General features: G+C 41.8%; 2 protein-coding genes across 23 annotated transcripts in view; both read left to right on the forward strand.

The window, feature by feature from the left end:
• Positions 1–14,618, forward strand: part of LOC144001411 (uncharacterized) — a 127,215-nt gene extending 112,597 nt beyond the window's left edge. For 9 of the 17 annotated variants that reach the window (XM_077495694.1, XM_077495695.1, XM_077495693.1 and 6 more), the window contains 2 exons: positions 12,180–12,342; positions 14,048–14,612. The gene's annotated coding sequence lies outside the window, so the exon portion shown is untranslated. Of the gene's footprint in view, positions 1–12,179; positions 12,343–14,047 lie in introns of all 17 variants that reach the window. The other 8 variants (XM_077495707.1, XM_077495708.1, XM_077495703.1 and 5 more) reach the window with 6 other exon arrangements.
• Positions 14,619–15,072: 454 nt separating this feature from the next.
• The window catches only part of LOC144001413 (methylated-DNA--protein-cysteine methyltransferase-like), a 131,218-nt gene continuing 126,388 nt past the window's right edge, over positions 15,073–19,902 (forward strand). For 4 of the 6 annotated variants that reach the window (XM_077495713.1, XM_077495714.1, XM_077495715.1 and 1 more), the window contains exons 1-2: positions 17,364–17,451; positions 17,586–17,734. In XM_077495713.1, the coding sequence (XP_077351839.1) occupies positions 17,398–17,451; positions 17,586–17,734 (203 nt within the window). In that variant the 5' untranslated portion in view covers positions 17,364–17,397. Of the gene's footprint in view, positions 15,181–17,363; positions 17,452–17,585; positions 17,735–19,902 lie in introns of those variants that run through there. The other 2 variants (XM_077495718.1, XM_077495716.1) reach the window with 2 other exon arrangements.

A 19,902-nucleotide genomic window follows, 5' to 3' on the forward strand; every position in this document is an offset into this window, starting at 1 on the left:
CAAGCGTGGAGGGGGGAGTTGGTTAGTTGGCGGGGATGGGGGGGGGGTAGTGCCTAATTTAACCATGTGCCCGTAAGTGAGCGGCGCCGGTAAGCAAATGAGGACCTTTCATTAAATCAAAGGTGATTTTTGTTCTGCTAATGGCTGCCCCCAAAATCTAGTACAGCGGCAAAACATGTGATCATTCTCGGCGGGGCCCGCCGCACGGCTACAGACCGGTCAGGGCTATTCTTATTACGGTATGCATAATGTAATGAGCGCGCGCTTGTTTAATTTAATCACACTGAGTGGACCGCGCTAGTATTTCTTTGAAACGACAAAGCCCAGAGTCCGATACAAAAGTGAATGAATAATACAATCACTCAACTGGGCTGGTGGAGTTAATGCACTCACTGTTTCACAAATGGCTGCTATTTACATGCCGGTGGCGAGCCGACGGGGCCAACACTGACTTCAATTTACAATCTACATTTTCATATTTTTATTATTTTCATTAGTTACCAATACTCCATTCGCTTTGTTTTGTGGTATTTGTCGTCGCTGCACTGTTATTTGTTATTTATTATTATTATTACTTTAATTTACTTTTTTTTCCCTTTTTTTTTTGTCCAATCAGATTTCAACCACAATATGTGCCGAACGAATCTGCCCAGGACGTTTAGAATAAGTGCGGTTTGAAAAATGGATGGATGCCATTTCTCCATAACAGCCCCAACACAAGAAGTTTATTAGTGCAACTTAATTTTCATTAGGGATGTTTTGGCCCTCCTATGTTGAAAATCTACACTAATGGTCAGAGGAAGGGGAACGGAATATGCCTGTGAAGCAAGTCAATATGCGTTAACAACATAACATATTAATAATAAAACATAATAATAACATAACATTGCTGTTATGTACAAAAGCACAATATTGTGCTTTTTTTAAGTATGAGCTCTTTTTTTTTTTTTTTTTTTTTACAATAAATGTCGCCAACCTCCCCACATATCGTGATAATATCGTATCGTGACGTTTGGATATCGTTACATCTCTACTATATATGCTATAATTCATTTTAGACTTCCTCAAAGGAGGTCTAAGTTGTGGCGTAGGTGGTGTGACATGATTTTGGTGGATCCTGAACTACGGGGACGTGTGTGGTGCATCATATTTCATTCAGAAATATGACACCAGCGTAGGACACTCCCCGTCAATCATCCTAGAAATTAATGTATTGAAAAAAAAATAGTATTACCTTCTTAAAAATATTTTTAATAGCACTTGTCATATTATAGATAAATATAATTTCTTCACTATGCCAGGAGAGGTTCTGAATGTGGCACAGTTGTGTGTTTTTGTACAGTACTGATGGGTTCTATTGCGATGTGATAGTATTACGAGGTCCGATAAATCCCCAATGAATGCCTATGTCTCAAATGCACCACCCGCCACCGGCGCGCTATTTTCTTATTGCCCATTCCGCCTATGAATGCTCTCAAAGTCTCAAATGACTTTGGAAACGTCGTCCTCAGAAATCGTTATGGTCCCGAAGTCCTTCGCGGGTCGCGCGTGACCGGGGCAGCGGCGCTGCACTTCGGAGAAGCCCGGCACAAGTTTGGCCAAAAAAACCCGCTGAGCCATTATGTTAAAGTAAACGACAGCACTTCCTAATGCCATTTGGCAGTGCGAGCGAGCGGCAATTAGGGCCTCTCTTAATGCGACGCTGGGAGCATTTCTCCTCAAGGTTAGCGCCTCATTTCCCCACGATGGGTCTGCGGGGCCGCACCAGATGCATTGTGGGAGCTGTGGGGGCTGCGCGTTAGGACAGGTGTCCGCCACCTTGGATATCTCCCCTCGCAGCTGGCACCAGCTGGCACCCCCAGTGCCCCATCCGGACGGTCTGCTCTCCCCTCTCCGCGGAGGAGGAGGAGGAGGAGGAGATGCTAAAGGGGGCTGGGGAGGGGGCGTGTCAAGGGCAGAGCCGCGACAAGCTCACTCACAGGGCACCCACGCCATGACATGACCCGGCCACTAGGGGAGCTGCCAGTAGGAGTAATGTGGTGCAGCCGTGCCCGTTCGGAGACCGGCTCTTGCATCCCTAATGGAGCGGCAATGATGAGGCCCACTTGTGCCAGAGGGTCAGAGGAAGCTTCTGTGGAGGCTGCTTGCTCTCTTCCCACTGGAGAGCAGAGCATGTCATGTCTGACGCCGCTCTCTGTGGGGGCACACACGACAGACTTTTTTCTTTTTTTTTCTATTTTTTTCTTTTTCTTTTTTGGCCAAGAGGTAAATGGGAGACGAATCTTTGAATTAGAGAATCACTGAGGTATGTAATGTACATTTGGACATAATCTCTCTTGTCCATTTATAACATGCCGAGGGGTCTGGGATATGTACATAGCCAAGCATACGTACAGCTAAAATGCATGACAAATTGCAATAATTACAAGGGGGTCTTATAAAGTCGAATGCCATGAAGTCGTACCAGACTCGCAAGGTCGAATCATTATCGCAAAGAAAATCAACTTTTTTTTTTTTGATTCCTCCAAGTCACACAAGGGTCCCAGAAATAGATCAATACAGATTATTTGAAATGACATTAATGTGTCCCAGCCTCCGACCCCCCCCAAATTGTATTTATTTTTTAATACATCTGTTTTATAGAAAAACATGCTTAAAAAAAACAACAACAAAAACATGTGCGTGCGTGTCCATCTGTGAGGTGTGGCTGACAGCAGCTCCTTGCAAGTGTTCTCATATTGTATTAGTGTTGGACTGTTTGTCCCATTTATTAATCAGCTAAAAGTGCATCAGTTACCGTGGCTCTCCTTGCCCACATGCAAGGGTATTGGAGTTAGGACCTGACCGATGTGGATTTTTTTTTTTTTTTTTTTTAGGCTGATGCCGTTTCCGACATTTGTCAGAATAAGATTCTGACATCCGATTAATCAATCAATTAAAAAGTTAATGATTAAAATGACTTTTTTGGCCCCTTTATATAAATATATGAATTATAGGCAGAACATTAGACCGCTTCTATGTTGTCCATTAATGTTGGCTTAACTTAATAGAGAAAAAAAAAATCAGCCATTTTCCCCCCTTTTTTTTAAATTTATTTTTATGCATTTTTATGCAAAAAACACCCATATTTATTTGAGAAAATATTTTTGAGATTTCAAGAGAGCTAACATATCACAGTTGAATCGGTTGGGCGATTAATCGGTTGGGCTAATTACAATACCAAACCCCAACCCACTTAATTGCTCTGTATGCTCATCTTTTTTTTTTTTTTTTAACATGTATGTGACATTCAAACATGTCAGTCACTATACTGTACGCTATAGCAGAATTTGTTCTTTATGTAAAGAGACTCACCTCCAAGGCACATACAGATTTTTGTTTTTAATTACATTCAGCAGTTCACGTGACTTTTGCAAATGTAAAAAAAATAAAACCGTGATTCCTTTAATTGTGCTATAGTGTTATTTTTTACACTTATATGACATTTAAGAATATTCAAAGATAAATGAATGGTTTGCCTCTGAAATGTATTCATTTAATTATCAATTCATTTGTATAGGAAAACTGTTTTCTCTGTTCTCCCTTTCCTTCTGAAGTGAGCCCGCTACAGAAGAATGTTACGAAGCGGGGATTTACTACAGTGCTCTTGTATTATACTGTCACTTTTTATCCGCTCATCTAAACAAAATGGCCACTTTATAGTGTCACCATAAAAAAAAAAAAAAAATCTTGAAGACAATCTGTAACAAAACACGTAAAGCAATTTACACGTCTCTGCTTGTATTTGGTTCTGCATAATTACGGCAGCTTTGACACAACATTAGAGCGGCGTTATTTACTAGCTGTACAATTACGCTCGTTTAGCGCCACATATGTTTTATATGATGTTTACGTCATGTAAGAAGCGTAATGACTAAATTAACATATACAAAGCGCCATCTGGAAATAATCACCCAAACGTATTGTGTGTAAACAATATACGGCAAATGTTTGCCTTGGAGGAGCAGGTCAGGTGTCTTCTTTTTTTTTTTTTTTTGCCAAGATAATGATAATACTTTTGTATGAGGCTCGCCATGCAAATTGTTATGAATGTAAATGGGTTTTTGGTGGGGGGCGGTTAAAGAGAAATGACTTCACATGAGAAGCGTGTTATTATTGTCCCGAGCAACAACGCAGTACACTGGATGTGAGTTAATTCACTTAATATGCCTTTAATGGCGCCAGGGCCCCTCTTTGTATTTGCACGCTGACCATTATCTGAAATCAAGCCTAATGATGGCTCCACTTGATGATAATGACCATTATCACACGGACCACCGTCAGCTCTGCCAAATTATCAAAATGAGCTTGCATTTCTTTGCTTGTGTTTTTTTTTTTTTTTGTACGTGAATTTGTTAGTCATGTAAATTAAAGCCCTTGATGAGCTTCAACTCCCTCCCTGCACCCTCCCTCACCCCCCCCCCCCCCCCCCTTCTCTGTCTGCTGCTCTTGTTCAGACCTCTTACTGAACTAAGACTGCTTTTGAAGTTATCAGCGTATAGCACATCACTGCGTCCTCATCAGCCCTTAATACAGTGATTCTCGACCGCTGTGTTGCTGCACATTCGTGTGCAATTGGAAAATTATCTAGTTCAACTTGGGGGTGTTAAAAAAAATCTAAATATTGTAGCACACAAAATATATTTTCATTGCTCGTGAATGGTGTTCTTCACAGCAAAAGTAAAAGTAAAACATTAAGCTAAGATGAAACGTAAACCAAGTGGTTAACACATCCACTTCCCAGGTCTGAGGACTCGGGTTCGAGTCCAGTCTCCGGCCTTCCTGGGTGGAGTTTGCATGTTCTCCCCGTGCCCGCGTGGGTCTTCTCCGGGTACTCCGGTCTCCTCCCACATTCCAAAGACATGATTGGCAGGTTAATTGGGCGCTCCGAATTGTCCCTAGGTGTGCGTGTGAGTGTGGATGGTTGTTCGTCTCTGTGTGCCCTGCGATTGGCCGGCAACCAGTCCAGGGTGTCCCCCGCCTACTGCCTGAATCTGGCTGGGATAGGCTCCAGCACCCTTGTGAGGAATAAGCGGTTAAGAAAATGGATGGATGGATAATTGGTTGTCGATTAACCATTGAAAGTCTACTTTTTAATCAAGAAAAATGGTACTGTATTTTTTTAAAACAAAAACATACCGTAATAAAAGTGCTTGTAGTATATAAAGTGTTATTACAAGTCATGGCATTGTGTTCAACTCAAATGAATGACTAAATTGACACAGATTAGGTCAATTTGATAGTAAATTTGGATGACATCATCAGTATACTTTTTGATTGGTGGTGTGCTGTGTTCTCATGTAGAATATGTGCTTTTGCTCACTCCAAGTTAACAAACATTACGCTAATGGGCCAAAAAAAAAAAAAACGTGGTCATCAGCTGCAGTGTGGATAGGTAACCGTGAGGCAGTAATAATAATTTGCCGGCTCCCTCTATTTGATGCCACATGAATCTTTTGAAGTGCAGACTGTTGATTACTGTAAATGAGAGCCGTTTCAGGGTGGATTGTGGGTAATTATATGCAGCGCACCCTAGGGAGCAGTGTTGGGCTGGGTGGGGTGTGGGGGGCCCAGGGGACAAGCGGTTCCACAGGAGAGCCGAGCGCAGACCGAGCAACACATGCTGGGCCGCCGATTCCCAGCATGAAACGAGTCAACAGGCCCGTCTTTTATTTCTAATGCCTGTGATTTACATGAAAGCAGCACCGTCACCCAAACGCAACCGAGTGCGCGCCGCCGCTTGAGTGACAGCATTTCATATTTCACACGTTTTCCCGCATGCAGCCAACCTGACTCCCATCCCCGCCCACCTCCCAGGAAAAACTCGACGGCAGCAGCGTTATCGCAGTCCCATTTATGAGCAGTGCGGCTCCTCTTATGTGGTGCAGGTAGAGCGGAACAATTACTGTAAAATGATGATCTCAAATCAAGGGGGGTGTATTATACAGGGGGCATATTAATAACAAACGAAGAAGTTTCACGCTGTGTAGATGTTTACCAGTACGTAGGCAATACTTAATGGTTAAAAAAAAAATTGAATCACTAATTTATAACGCATTCCATACACAACGTTAAAGTTACAGAGTCAGAGTTAAGGAGATTTGAAAGCAAATAAATAAAAAATGGCTTACTAAAATTATTAAAAGAGTGCACAGTGCAAGAACAACATTTTCAAAAACGAGTTTAAAAATAGTTTGAAAAGACCTAAATCATATGTATGGGAAGTGGTGTGTTTTCAATCTTGATTCTTTCGTATTATTCACGGAAATTAGGGGACCATATTTTACAGTACGGAGAATTTATTTATTTATTTATTTTTTTTTAATGGGTGGGTGCGTATTATGCATGGATGCGTGTTATTCATAGGGTTTTACAGTAATCAAATTTAAATCAACATCGCAATATAGTAGAATGCATTTTTTTAATATACTGTACATATGTATATTTCATTTAGTAGTATTGATGGATATATATACACAGGGCTGTCTCAGAAAATTAAAATATTGTGGTAAAGTCCATTATTTTCTGTAATGCAATTAAATAAGCAAAAATGCCATACATTCTGGATTCACTACAAATCAACTGAAATATTGCAAGCCTTTTATTGTTTTACTATTGCTGATTATGGCTTTTTATTTATTTATTTTTTATTTTTTTACTTGGTCTGAGGAAATATTCTAATATTTTGAGATAGCATATTTGAGTTTTCTTCAGCTGTAAACCATAATCAGCAATATTAAAATAATAAAAAGGCTTGCAATATTTCAGTTGATTTGTAATGGCATTTTTTGCTTGTTTAATTACAATGGAAACTATCAAAAGAAAGATTAAAGTCTCTTCTTTCATCAGGAAAAAAAAGTATGTTTCTATCTGTTTCCGTTTTGCAGCAATTAGCATTAGAATAGAGCTAAGTTTCATCGGTTTTCACAAATCTATTTAAAATTGTAAGTAATTGAGCTTTTTTTCTACATGGCCCTGGTTGATCTCCTTTGCTCTGTTGCCACCTGCTGGCCGTTTGTGTAATAACTACCATTTCTACAACCGTTCTTTGCAGTTGAGAGGCTGCATCAAAGCCTTCTGTATGCTCTAGCATAAAAAAAACCCGTATAAATACGTCTTTGGTACACTTAAAACATAAAAAAAAAAACATTTACACGTTATTGGGAGCAAATGAGTTAATAAGAAAAAAAAAAATCACAATAAAATTATTTTTCAAAATCGTTCAGCCCAGTGACAGATAAATCAAAGGTGGACCGAGTGCAGTTTTTCCAAGCTTGGTTTACATGTGAAGGCTGGCAAACAAATAAGTGCACATTATTTCATTGTCCTGATCACTTTGCGTGTGCGCATTCCAAATGAGGATGCAAGGCAAAGAAGCAAAGTTCCCAATCACGCTGGGAGCCCCGCAATCTCTTCCTCCTCACTTGAGCTCATTTCTCCACTAATGACTTTGCCCTCTGATGCAAGCCAAGGGATCATCAAAGGTCCTTGAAACAAAAAAGGAAATATAGCAATTACTGGGACTTTCATGGGCAAGAAAGAGATTAAAAAGCTCGTTGTTGTACAAGCCCAAAAAAAAGAAACAGGCTGGGTTTCACTATTAAATATATATCCGGTGGCGCCGTCCTATTCATCCAGGTCTTCCTTTCACTCGTCTTCATTCATTGCAAGATAATAGAATCAAATGTATTATGCATTACTAATCGCGTGATAAAAGCCCGTGGTGCCACGATTGCATGTAGATTCCAAAATGCTGCGCGTGTACAAGAAAAAAAAAAGTCATTGCCTTTTTAACAGTGGCCTGAGGGAGGGGAATTGTCCCCTAGCCTCTATAACCACTGACACAAAAGGTCCCCAAACAATTTCAAATTACTACTTTATTTCTCTCTCTTATATAATCCACCCACATTATTAAATCTGCCACCTTCTGGGACTGTGCTGATACAATATTACAGTGCTAAGATGTTTACATTGGAGACAGCACAGTGCTTCCTTGTTATAAACATGTATGCCCCCAGGACTTGTACAAAAGGCGCATGCATACTACTTGGCCTAAATGAGGCGTAGGTCATTTGCTTTTTAAAAGGGGTCAATATTACCTCCAGCGAACGAGAGGGGGGGGGGGCAAGGCCAACCTGACTGAGCAGAAAATGGCTCCTGATCCTCACAGATGAGCTCTATTATATATTAAACACGCTTGTAAATATTCACTCGTCGGACCATTCAGATGGAAAATATGGTTTAGGTCAAAAGGTCTGTGAAAATGTTGTCTCCCAAGGAAGTCCCCGTAGAATTAAAGAGACGGCGATAACAGGGTGGAACACCCAAAGGGGGACTGGGAGGGAACATTAAGAGTTGTTTTACATGTTTGACTGCGGGACAGCTATGATAGCGGCGAGATAAATGGCGGCCACTTATCATCGTAGACTGACCTGGAGTTATGTACCATGCCTAATGGAATGTTACACTCCCATCAATTACATACAGGCCGGCAGAATTACAATGAATTAGCAGCTTATAAAGCTCTCTAAATAATTCTGTTCAAGCATTTTATTAGCGTACAAGATGATATAATTGGCAATATAATATCCGCCGTATTTATTGAAAGGCGCGCGGCGACGTCACTTTTATTAGCGGTTCGTCTCGCTGACGAGGGTTCGCACGGCTTGGGAAATGATTTCATCACGTCGGGAGTGCAACGGCGGGACGACGGCGACCACGTTATCTTCTATTTTGGTCTCCCCCGGCCGTATATTTCACGGGGGCGGGAACAATGTAGCCTGACAGACATATTCTTTATGAGGGGCTCGTGGTCGCTCTAATTTGACACAGTTGTCAGAGATAAAGCTCCTTAGAGAGCGTGGCCATGCTCCGGGTACGAATGGGGATTAAATTAGACACCCCCACCTTCACATCTTCTGACCCCAATAGTCCAGGATAAAACATATACACGCGGGCTAACTTGAGCGTCCGTCTCTCGATGACTGTTTTTTTTTTTTTATTATTGAAAAAAAGCAAACAAAAGAAAACCGTCAACTCAGCTGTTTTACATCCAGCGCTAAGAAGGTATATTCCCGATAAATCCATAACATGATGCAATTAAAATACACCTTTACTGTAAATGTGAAATGTGCTTACACAGTGTAACAATACACCCCCCCAGCCGTCCAATCCAACCCCACCGCGCACCTTTTCTCTCCCCTTCTTCATGGCGGCTTCCTCTCAGATGACCCGAGCGCATAAAATCAAATCAACACTGGAATGGATCATATCAAATTCTAATGAAAACATAATGTGCTCTTAAAATGTGTGTTGGCCCGGCAGCCAGTCATCCAGCAAGCGCACCCCCCACCCACCACCCCCTCGCCACCCGCCTCAGATGACGTGATGAATAGGGAACACGGATGGAATATGCATCAAAGTCGAGCTCATGATTTATGTAATAGCAGTCACTTGGACACTGATTAGCTGCTCTGTCAAGCGTGTAATACGAGAGGCACAACCCCTGGTTTATCAGTCATTTATCTGAAGTGCGTCCTGATATTATCACTGGATCCTAATGTCATCATTATGCCGCGCAGCATGTGCGGGCCAGTGTGTCACGGCGTCGGCGACACCGCCTGTCAGGAGTTCAAGCCTCTTCATTTGGCAAAAGTGCTCGCGCATTCACAGCGGCGTGTGTCAACAGGACGGAAAAAAAAAGAAAGAGAAAAAAAAATAGGGGAGGTAAAAATCACATCAGACATGGAGCGACACAGGCGCGCTTAAGTAAGTGGACACCGGAGGCGGACGCGGGAAATGTGCCGCCTCTTTGTGGCCATCAGGCTAATTCTTTAGAGGACCCGGGGAGGAAAGTGTCCAAGTAAAAGGAAGAAAGGAACATGTTGTGGTTTTACAGGTTGGATTCAGAGGGCATAACGGCTATTGTACACTTGGTAGATGCCACAAAAGCCCCAGATGTGCAGTGTGCGGCCCAGAGAGCCACATTAGCTAATACAACGTGGCTAGCTCAAGCTGTCGGGACTTTTTCCAATGGCTTCAACGCTGCCAACCAAGGCAACATTCGAGCCAGATTTAGTGATGTGCACGTACTTTTATATTCCTCCGGTCCAAGTTAGAAAAACTCTTCACATAGATCCACGCAGAAAACAATAGAAGCTGACAATCGTAAATGTTTAATGTTGACGATCACAAATCCTTGTGATCAACTCTGAATTTGGTCGACCCGCAGACTCCACAATTGCGAGCCATTTATCGAATACACGCGTAAAACGATAATCGGGTCGAATTTGAGATTTTTCCCTCACTAGCGATCAAAGGCCCGATTATCAGATGTTTCGAAAAGATTAAGCGGACTGATTAGTGTTTGGAAAAAGTCAGGGCAAAGAATAATAAATGATAAACCTGTTTGGCCGAATTCCACAGTTGATCGTGACTTGAAACGGGAGGAAGACGATCAAGCAAGATGGACACTAGGGATGTAACGATAATGGCAATATCGTGATATCGCGAGATTAAAACTGCCACAATATCGTCGTCGTCATGTTCACAATATTTAAATGCAACACATCTTTTTAAAAAGTCAGGCTGATTTCCATTTGTACAGTTCTAGCACACTCTGGTGGCTAGTTTTTTAGTACCGTTTATTCTTCATTAGGGATGTTTTGGCCCTTCTATGTTTAAAATCTATGCTAATCGTTAGATGATCGTCGTAATATGCTTGTGTCGCGAGTCAATTTGTGGAGGAACTCAATGTGGGCTTGCATTAGGTGAGTAAGTGCCTCAATGAAGTGTTATTAAAGATTGTAGGTAGTTTGTATGTATTGCTGTTATGTACAAAGGACAATATTTAGTTTTTTTGTTTTTTTAGTATGTAAATATCCTTACTGATTATCCTGTGGTTTGGGGTATATATGGACTGATTTTTTATCCCCCCCAAGCCTACTTAGAAAATCTTCAAAGCCGACAACCGTAAACGTTAAGCCTGTTCATTATTACCTGTAATTTTTTTTTAGGAGGCCTAAAAAAATATATATATATATATATATTTTTACAATCACAAATACTGATGGATGTGGTCAACACTGAGTTTGGCTGAGCTACTGATTCCGTGATTGTGACGTGAAATGCAATCACTTCGCCTCGCTTCTTCTTTTTCTTCTTTGATTGCTATTTTTTCTTCTTCTCCCCCCAATGCTGCCTCTGACAGGTTAATCTTGGTATTACGATAAAAATATGGTTTGCCGCAGAAAACTCTCAATTGTGGTTGAAGTTATTGTGGTGTGCTGTGCTCGTCATTTTGAGTTTCTCCACGCACGTCACATTTGTCTCCTCGTGTGGAGTCGCTCACATTTGAAAAATGGAAAGATCGACGTGTGTCTACCCGGCTTTAGGAGCACAGGAAAAGGGAACAGGACACATGACGGAACTGACAATCACACACAGCAGGTTGGACAAAGATGCCAATAAAGCCTTTTTTTTTTTTTTATCAATATATGACACAAAACGCCGGGGGTTGTTATTGTCGCAAACATCTGGCGGCATATGCCAAGAGGAAGCCGGCCGAGCTATAAGTCCGTCAGCACCCGACACAAACAAAAACAGTGAGGGAAACTGTGCAGGAAAAGCAGCTCCGCGAGTCTCAAACAAAAGAGATCAGCGCAGACAGGCCGCCACACCTTGGCAATGATGCGGCTCACAATCAAAGGAACCGTCGTCATCGCTGGAGTCCTGTTTTGAAAGGATATCTTAAAAAACCTTTAAATGTGCTTGCTTTGCGGAAAACAATTGGAGCCTTTGATATACGGTTTGTTGTCATTCACACCTACCGACGGCCGTTTGTTACGGCACAACTTCCTGTCGTGAAAGACAAACGACGGTTACTGTACAAACAAATTGTTTCGTGTGTGGACAGATGGGACCCATCTGCTGTCAAATACCTACATTATTCTAACAATTCATTTTATTTCCTATACTGTTTGTCCTCATCAGGGTCACGAGTGACCTGGAGCTAGTCCTAATTGCAGGCCACTTGTAGACATTTTCTATACAGTTTTCTCAAAAGCATTCACATTCACGCTAACAAACATATTAGAGTCTTTAAGAATCTTCTGACATGCCTTTTTTTTGTAATGTGGTAGGAAGCTGAAGTAACTCGAAGCAAGTGAAATTCCACAAAGGAAGTCCACAGCCAAGATTCAAACCCGGGACATCTCGATTGTGAGGCGGACATGCTAACCGCTAAGCTGCTATGCTGCCACAACATCAAAAGTGAAAAACAATAAATTGCTGCGTGTCAGAGAGGTGAGTGATTGTTTAGCTTATGGCTGGGTGGGTATCGATTGTAATTTCCTCAATCAATTAGATTTTTCCCGATTCGATTCGCTTCAATTCAATCGATACTGATTAATTATGGAACATCAAGGGCATGATTAGAACTCTACAAACAAATTCAAAATTAAACTTTACTTTTAAATTCATTTGAACAATATATCTCAAGAAAACCGTAATATGCAAAAAAAATAGTCTTTAAAATTCTATTTTCTTATGAATTTATGGGGGAAAATTTTTAAATAATTTATCCATGGTTTTATGAATCTATCAAGCTCAAAAAGGAAAATCGATTTGATATTGATTATTCGATTTATTTTTTATTTTTTTTAACCCAACCCTACTTCAGCTGCATTGCACACACAAATAATTGTCTTCAACTCTTGTATTATACATTTCTGTCATAAGGTACAAAAACAATTGAAAAAGATGAATTCAACCTTGCAAGTTTTGTTTATGACTTCATAGCATGCGACTTTAGAGGACCCCCTGTTATTGTCCTAACAGTGTGTGTAATTTGTCATACATTTGAGCTATATGCTTATGTACATGCTGCCCCCTATTTTATTCTATTTAAAAAAAAATCAAAACTGCTTTTCCAAAAAAACAAAAAAAACAAACATGTCTTCATTAAATCTAAAATCGGACATGAATTGTTTCTGCCACATATGGCAATTTTTTCCTGGCCACCAAGAAGAGCCTTCCTAATGATTTCAAAGAGCGTGGCTTCCAGGCTCCAGCAGAGGGGGCTGCTTACTGCAATCATATGCTGATTAATTGGGCCTGATCCTCCCCATGCTGGGAACATAAGTTGCGCCACACTGGAGGCTGCATGTTGGTATGCGGCTAAAAGGTCACAGGGCGTCTTGCAGTCACCTTTCAGCAGAGGCGGCCCTTCACATCACGTCTGATGGACATAAAGAAAAGAGCCATTTCCTGATTATCCCTCATCAAGCCTATATCAAACTAGGCTATGTTCATTTTTATTAATTGTGCATGTTGCTCTCTAATTAGCTAATGAGAGACAAAAAAGCTGGGTTTTCGAGCAAGAAAAATGCAAATGGCTCTTAGAAAACTGCACCAAAAAAGTAAATGGCAAGGCTGAGAATCATCCTTCATTGAAATGTCAGAGATAAATGGCTCAAATGTCACATCAATTAAAACGGGGGACAGTTAGTAGTTCATTAAAGAGAGAGCCATATTGCACCGTCGGGTACCGTTGCCAACCCTTACTATCTGGGGCAGACTGGCAGCGGGTCCAGATGGCACAGAAATCCTCACAGATTTCAAAATGGTCTCTGCAGGGGTGGCGTTTTCTCCCCTCCCCTCTACCCACCCTCGCCACTGAGATGGGGTGTGGGCCGCCGGCCCACGCCGGCCTGCGCATTCCAAACGGAGGCGGCGTGCGGCGAGCCGAAAGAAGCCCTGAAATTAAAATAAGGCTGCCGAGGACAAAAGACGTTTTTGAAACAATGCAAGAATGACTGAAATATTGTGCTGGAGTTAAAATGTACGACTGCTCCAGGGGACGTGAGAAAAGTCCGCTCCACTTTAGACTGCATCAAAAAAACTGCAATAAAATGAGTGTGCACTGCCTTGTGTGTTGTTTGTAGTGACGTGCCAGATTTATTAGTTTGTCGTGCATACATGCATTCACGAGGATATTTTTTATTCACAGGCATTATGCTCAGGACCCCCATAGACCTCAGTGAGGAGCCACAGGAGACAGAGAACTGGATAAATGTCTTTGCTATAAGTGGAAACATAACATGTCTAAAATGAATACGGATACATGTATCATCGTATTTCTCCTGTAAAACTATCAAGCAAATCAAATATCTAAATCATTACTATTACTTGTCTGCGGTGTGTTGGGACCCCCCCTGCAAGACGCCAAATCCCAACTTGAGGCCCATTAGCCATATTCGATAAGCCTAGTGTTTGTCTCTGACAGGGGAGGGGCTTAGATGTGGATGTTGGCCAATCGTTGTGATAGAGATGATTTCTGCCTCTTGTGATTGGTGGGCTCTTTGGTTCGTTTGGGAAAGCAGGAAGTTATGAGAAAGGAGACAAAAGTGATTTATAAGGAGGCTACGTGTTATTTGTAGGGGTTTGTCGTGCTGTGTGTATTTCTTTCTTTCTTTCTATTTTTTTTAAAACAAGCACAATATTAGTTCAGTGTTTAGTGGACTTGATGCTGTAGTTTGCGTCAAATCGTAGCCTGTTTAAATTCCCCAATTTCACTACATAAAACGTCTAATTCGTAATGACAATAAAGGTTTTCTATTCAATTTGATCCTATTCTATTTTGTATTATTTGTTATCTTTCTTTTATGTGGGAGGGACTTAAAATAGAACGGACGGTGTAACAGAGTGTAGTTTGCGTCAAAAGTTGCCTTTGACGGAGAATGGGCTTAGATGGAACGTTGTCCAATCACTGAGGGGGAACCGACTTCTGCCTCCTGTGATTGGTGAGCTCCTGCACCAGCTAAAAAAAAAAAAAAAAAACGGTAGCGAAAAAAAGGAAGGCAATTGAATGTTAGCCTTTTCGTTCACGTTTTTTTTTAAACAGACATTTTTCATTCTTTAATGAAATGGAAACTGTAGTGTTTTGTTTTTTTTTTTTTGCGTCAGTACTGTTTTCCTCTGAGAGGGGAGGGTTAAATGTGATGCTGTCCAATCACTGAGGGGAGCTAACTTTCACTCCCTGTGATTGGTTTACTTTGTCATGCGCGCAAAGAAGCAGGAAGTGGTCGAAGAAGGCAAGCGTGTCTGTGTTACATGGATGCTGTTATGGACGCTCCTGTCATTGTAAGGGTTTCATTTACTGCGTCATGTTGCTTTCGAACAAACACGGGTCACTAATTCATGGAATAGGGGCTACAGTAGTTTGCTTCAAGAAGTGTTAGCGCTACTTCGTTTGAGGCACAACTGGTGTAGCATGTTGACAATTTGTGTACGCAGGTTGATTCAAACAAGAAGTTACAACACGTTTGAAGAATTGTCTTCACGTACTGCGTAAACCAGGACACATGTTGCGTTTGGCTAAACATACGCGTCGACTTTCCACTCCAGCTTGTCTTCACGAATAGCATCATGGTGGACGAGTAACGGGGGCGCCGACGGTGACTATAAACAACACGCAGCCTGCCTTTTGTTTGCCTTGAAAAGATGGGTGAACAAACAACGCAGGTCTCCTCCGCCGTCGTCTGCTGCACGCCGCGAGCCGACGTGATGGCTTTATTTTTAATCAGAGCAGACTATTAGCCGGGACATAATTGCCAAAGTCCATTATTCTTTTTTTTTTCTTCTTCTTGTTCTGCGGGGTCTATTAGCGGTTTGCTAAATGGCAGGCAGTCTGCTCGGTGCGTATCCAAAGTGCACGCTGTACTACTATTGTTTGGCTCAGAAATGTGCTCGCCTTTATTGTCAGTGCAGGCAAACCCCTTGTGAGAGCTACAAGAAGAGTCGAAACAAGAAAGTTGAAACACACACACACACACACACACAGAGTTGTGATCACATACCATGACAGATGCGTGTGCTTGTGTCAGGAAGGGGGGCTGTGCAAGTCTCAATGTAATAAGACATTGCCTCTTCTAGTAAAATCACCGATAATGTACATAAATTAGGCTATATGCCACATTCTCCCATGCAGGACCATTAATTAATGCAGGGCTAAGCCATAAGAAGGTTCTCTTTTTCCACGACTAATTTGACAGTGTTAACGTGCACAATTTAAACCTAGAATCAGCATTGGTAGACTCCCCCTTAATAAGGGTCCATTAAAGTCCTCCAAGGACCCTAGTACATTTGTTAAAAAAAAAATGATGATGCAGTCTACAAGGTGTTGCCAAAATTTTTACATCATTTGAAATGTGAATATCTGACTTAAGTAGGTTTTAAAATAATTAATAAAGGCCCAGTTTTATTTTATTTTTATTTATTTTTTTAAAGCCAAAACTTCACTATAGTTCAATATTCGCCCAGCCTGTGACACAACACATTTTTATTGCCTTCGTCTTTTGTTTGTGCTATGTCCAAATCCGCTTCCCAGTAGATGTTTTTGCTGAATTTTGTCTCATGCATGGCAGGTTAATTGGGCGCTCCGAATTGTCCCTATGTGTGCTTGTGAGTGTGGATGGTTGTTCGTCTCTGTGTGCGCCGCGATTGGCTGGCAACCAGTTCAGGGTGTACCCCGCTTACTACCCAAAGCCAGCTGAGATAGGCTCCAGCACCCCCCCATGACCCTTGTGAGGGAATAAGCGGTCAAGAAAATGGTTGGATGGATGGATGGAAGTTCACTCTGTTATTTGACTATGAAATGTCTGTAAATTTTTTGGGGAACACACTATATTGGGATATTTGTGTTTTGAAATTTGTTGTAACTGTTTATCTGAGGCTACCCAAAAATATCCATTGTATAGATTACAGATCTTATAAGGTGTACAATTAGGCAAAAATAAAATAATAAACTTAAGTTGTGGGGATAGCAAAAAAAAAAAAAAAAAGAAGTGTTTCCAGGTTTTACAAACTTCCCAAGTAAAGGTTATTGGATGGAAAAGGTCTCCTTGGTTAAAACTCCTTCAAATCAATGTGACCTTTATTTGTCATTACCCCCATCGCTCAAAAAAAAAAATTCACATATAACGTAGTCAATCATCTCTCGCTTCCCCCTCAAAGTAAAAATAAAAAAGCAACTGCTGTCTGGTTATTGCCAGTATCCATCTCAGTCGTCAGAAAAGCTGCACGTTTTTGCTGTTGTTAAGGGCTGGAAAGCAGAATCCCATTGGAGTTGCACCCCAAGGAACAAATTTAATGCTAGAAAAACATCCCGGCCATCAACCAAAAATGACGGATTGAAAATAATGTCGAGCTATCTTGGGAATCCCCCACCAGACAAGGGAACAGACTGCATTGTTTTTCTCATTTATGTGATATATAGAACAGAAAGAGGGGGAAAAATGGGCGATTTATTGGTTAGATAGGCGTATTCCTTCCCGTGCACCAAAGAAATATTGGATTGCAATGTCGGGATCAAGCCACATCATGACATTGTTTGGAGGCGAGGTGCTCAAACATGTAAGCCATCATCCGTTGGGCGGCCCGCTGCGCTTTTTCCGACAGATCACTCAATGCAAATGCGTGTGGGAAATTGCGGGACGTGGCCCCGTGCATATGTCAATGACGTGAGGTGTAAATTGCGCTTCCTTTAGCAGGGTGCCCACAAGAGGAAGCGGAGGGAGAGCCCGTGCGCTCCCGAGACCGTCGCGTTGCTCAGTCCCCTGGGGACCATCCGAGTCGACGCCTGTGACAATGGCGTGCACGCCATCCGGATCCTAATGGATGTCGCACCTGCTGAAAGGTACTGTACAACAGCCGGCCCACTGACGCCATAAACAAAGGTGTGAAATTTACAGGCAGACAGTATCCGCTCCTGTGATGGAGTGGCGCCATCGCTCATCGCGAGCGGGGGGCCTTTTTGTAGATCCCACAAGAAATATCCGGCAAGAAAGTTGGGCAAATATGAGGAGGCGCTAGAAATATGAGGGCCACTAGAATACGGTGGGCCTGGAAATTGGATTTCCGGCGGCACGCGCGCTTGTGATTTTTTTTTTTTTTTTTTTTTTTTTCCCGCTCTGTATTTGAAATTTCACCCAAGTAACCGGTTTATTACTCACGCGGGAGTCGATTAGAGCGCCGTGTCTGCGGGGGTCGCAAAAGGCCACGCTGGGGAGCGCGCGCGTCGGGCGGGCGCTCTTCCTGTTTATTTATGTTTCCCAGCAAGTTGAGCGCGGGCACTTTTGGAGTGTGGAGCCACGGCGGCGGCAAATGTAATTGCATTTCACGCCCCGGCCATCCCTCAAAATTGTCAGAATGTCGACAGTCTTACTGGAGCGATTGAGACTGATTAAACCCGGCGCTAATACGTAGTTCCTCCTTATTTCTGCAGGTCCACATCCCGACGTCGCAGATTAGTTGTGATTAGATTGGAATTAAATATCCATGTATCACAGATTCGCATTTGATAGCCTTGAATGGTTTGGGAAATTAAACCATTTCCAAATGCACCCAGATAGGAAGTTCTATGTTTAAATTCTAATTTATGGAAACCCATTAATGACCTTGTATATTCTACCTCAACATGTGTTTCCTGGCTGTGTGTGACGGCCTCAAATTCATCAAGCAGTAAAAACATTCCACTTGTTATTAATGAGTTGAAGTGAGGAGATTAATAATATGGAATTTTGATGATGGGAGATGTCCTATAACCATGCCCGGGCACCTTTCTCCCATCGCTTTGCGAGCAGGCTTTAATTTGTGCGTTCAGGTTCAGTAGGAATATGCAAATGAATTTAATGATTCGCACCACTAGATCATCTCTCGGTTTAATATCGTTTGCGGTGTCGGTCATAAGTGAAGCCCGGGATCACCTTCTCAAAGGTACGAGGCAGAAATTATTAAAGAAAATGTTTGAGTTTGGACGTGTGGCGAAGAGCCCACAGTAGCACCATGGAAATTGGCATTAAAGAGAAAGTCACATTAAATAAAATCATTATGCGTTCTATCAGGCCCAACTCGTCTAAACACAACATTCTGATAAATACTGCGTTTGAAAAATCTTGCAATTTTGCAAAATCCACCTGTTTTCATCCATCTCAGGTGGTGGCCATTTTGTCATTTGCCGTCGATTAAAAATGACGTCACAGTGTCCAAGGCATGGACTTGTGTATAAATGGACTAACAATTAATTGCCCCCCTCGCGACTGAAGCCAGAGGACAGCTATTTTAGGTTGCAACTGTTATCAGCGCATATTTTACGCTAGCATCGTGGCATGTCGTAAAGAGAGCCCCTCAAAGAACAAACAGAACTGTTTCCATCGATCATTAAGCGTATATTATCTCAATATGGTGATTAATGACGGATAGAGGTTAGGTTTATATTTCGCAGCATTTTTTTTTTTCTGGATGACCTTTGCTTTCATTTTATTGTTGATGGTTCTAACAACAAGATGTAGACGACTCTTTTGGGTCTCAATCGGAGATCTATCTGATAAGAGAAAATTAATACTCTCATTCTTACTGATGGAATTTGCAGGTATTGCTTCTCCCGGACTTATTGGTGCAACCATACACCACACACTGTGGCATTTTCGCCGTAGAGACATTAAATAACGTGAAAACGCTGCGGAGAAATCAATGTATTCATTAGGCGCGCTTAGTGAGTGGCAACGTAAGATGGGCACTACTGGTTTCATAAGCAGCATTGTTAAGCCATTATAAATAAGTCTGTGGTCTAAAATAGCTTGTGAACATCACATGACCAAACCCGGAAAACTGGTGAGCCATGATTGGTCGTTGGGCAATGTGATGTCATTTTCAGTCGACAGCAAGGGCCAATACAAAGCAAAATGGCCGCCTGCTGAGAGAGAGAAAAACAGCTGGACTTTTCTGCTTAATTCATATTCCACAAATGCAATTTTAATCAGAATGACATTCTGTAGGAGGTGATTAGAAGTTATTATTGTAAAT

This window comes from Festucalex cinctus, chromosome 14 (genome assembly GCF_051991245.1).
Source record: "Festucalex cinctus isolate MCC-2025b chromosome 14, RoL_Fcin_1.0, whole genome shotgun sequence".
Classification (NCBI taxonomy): Eukaryota; Metazoa; Chordata; class Actinopteri; order Syngnathiformes; family Syngnathidae; genus Festucalex; species Festucalex cinctus.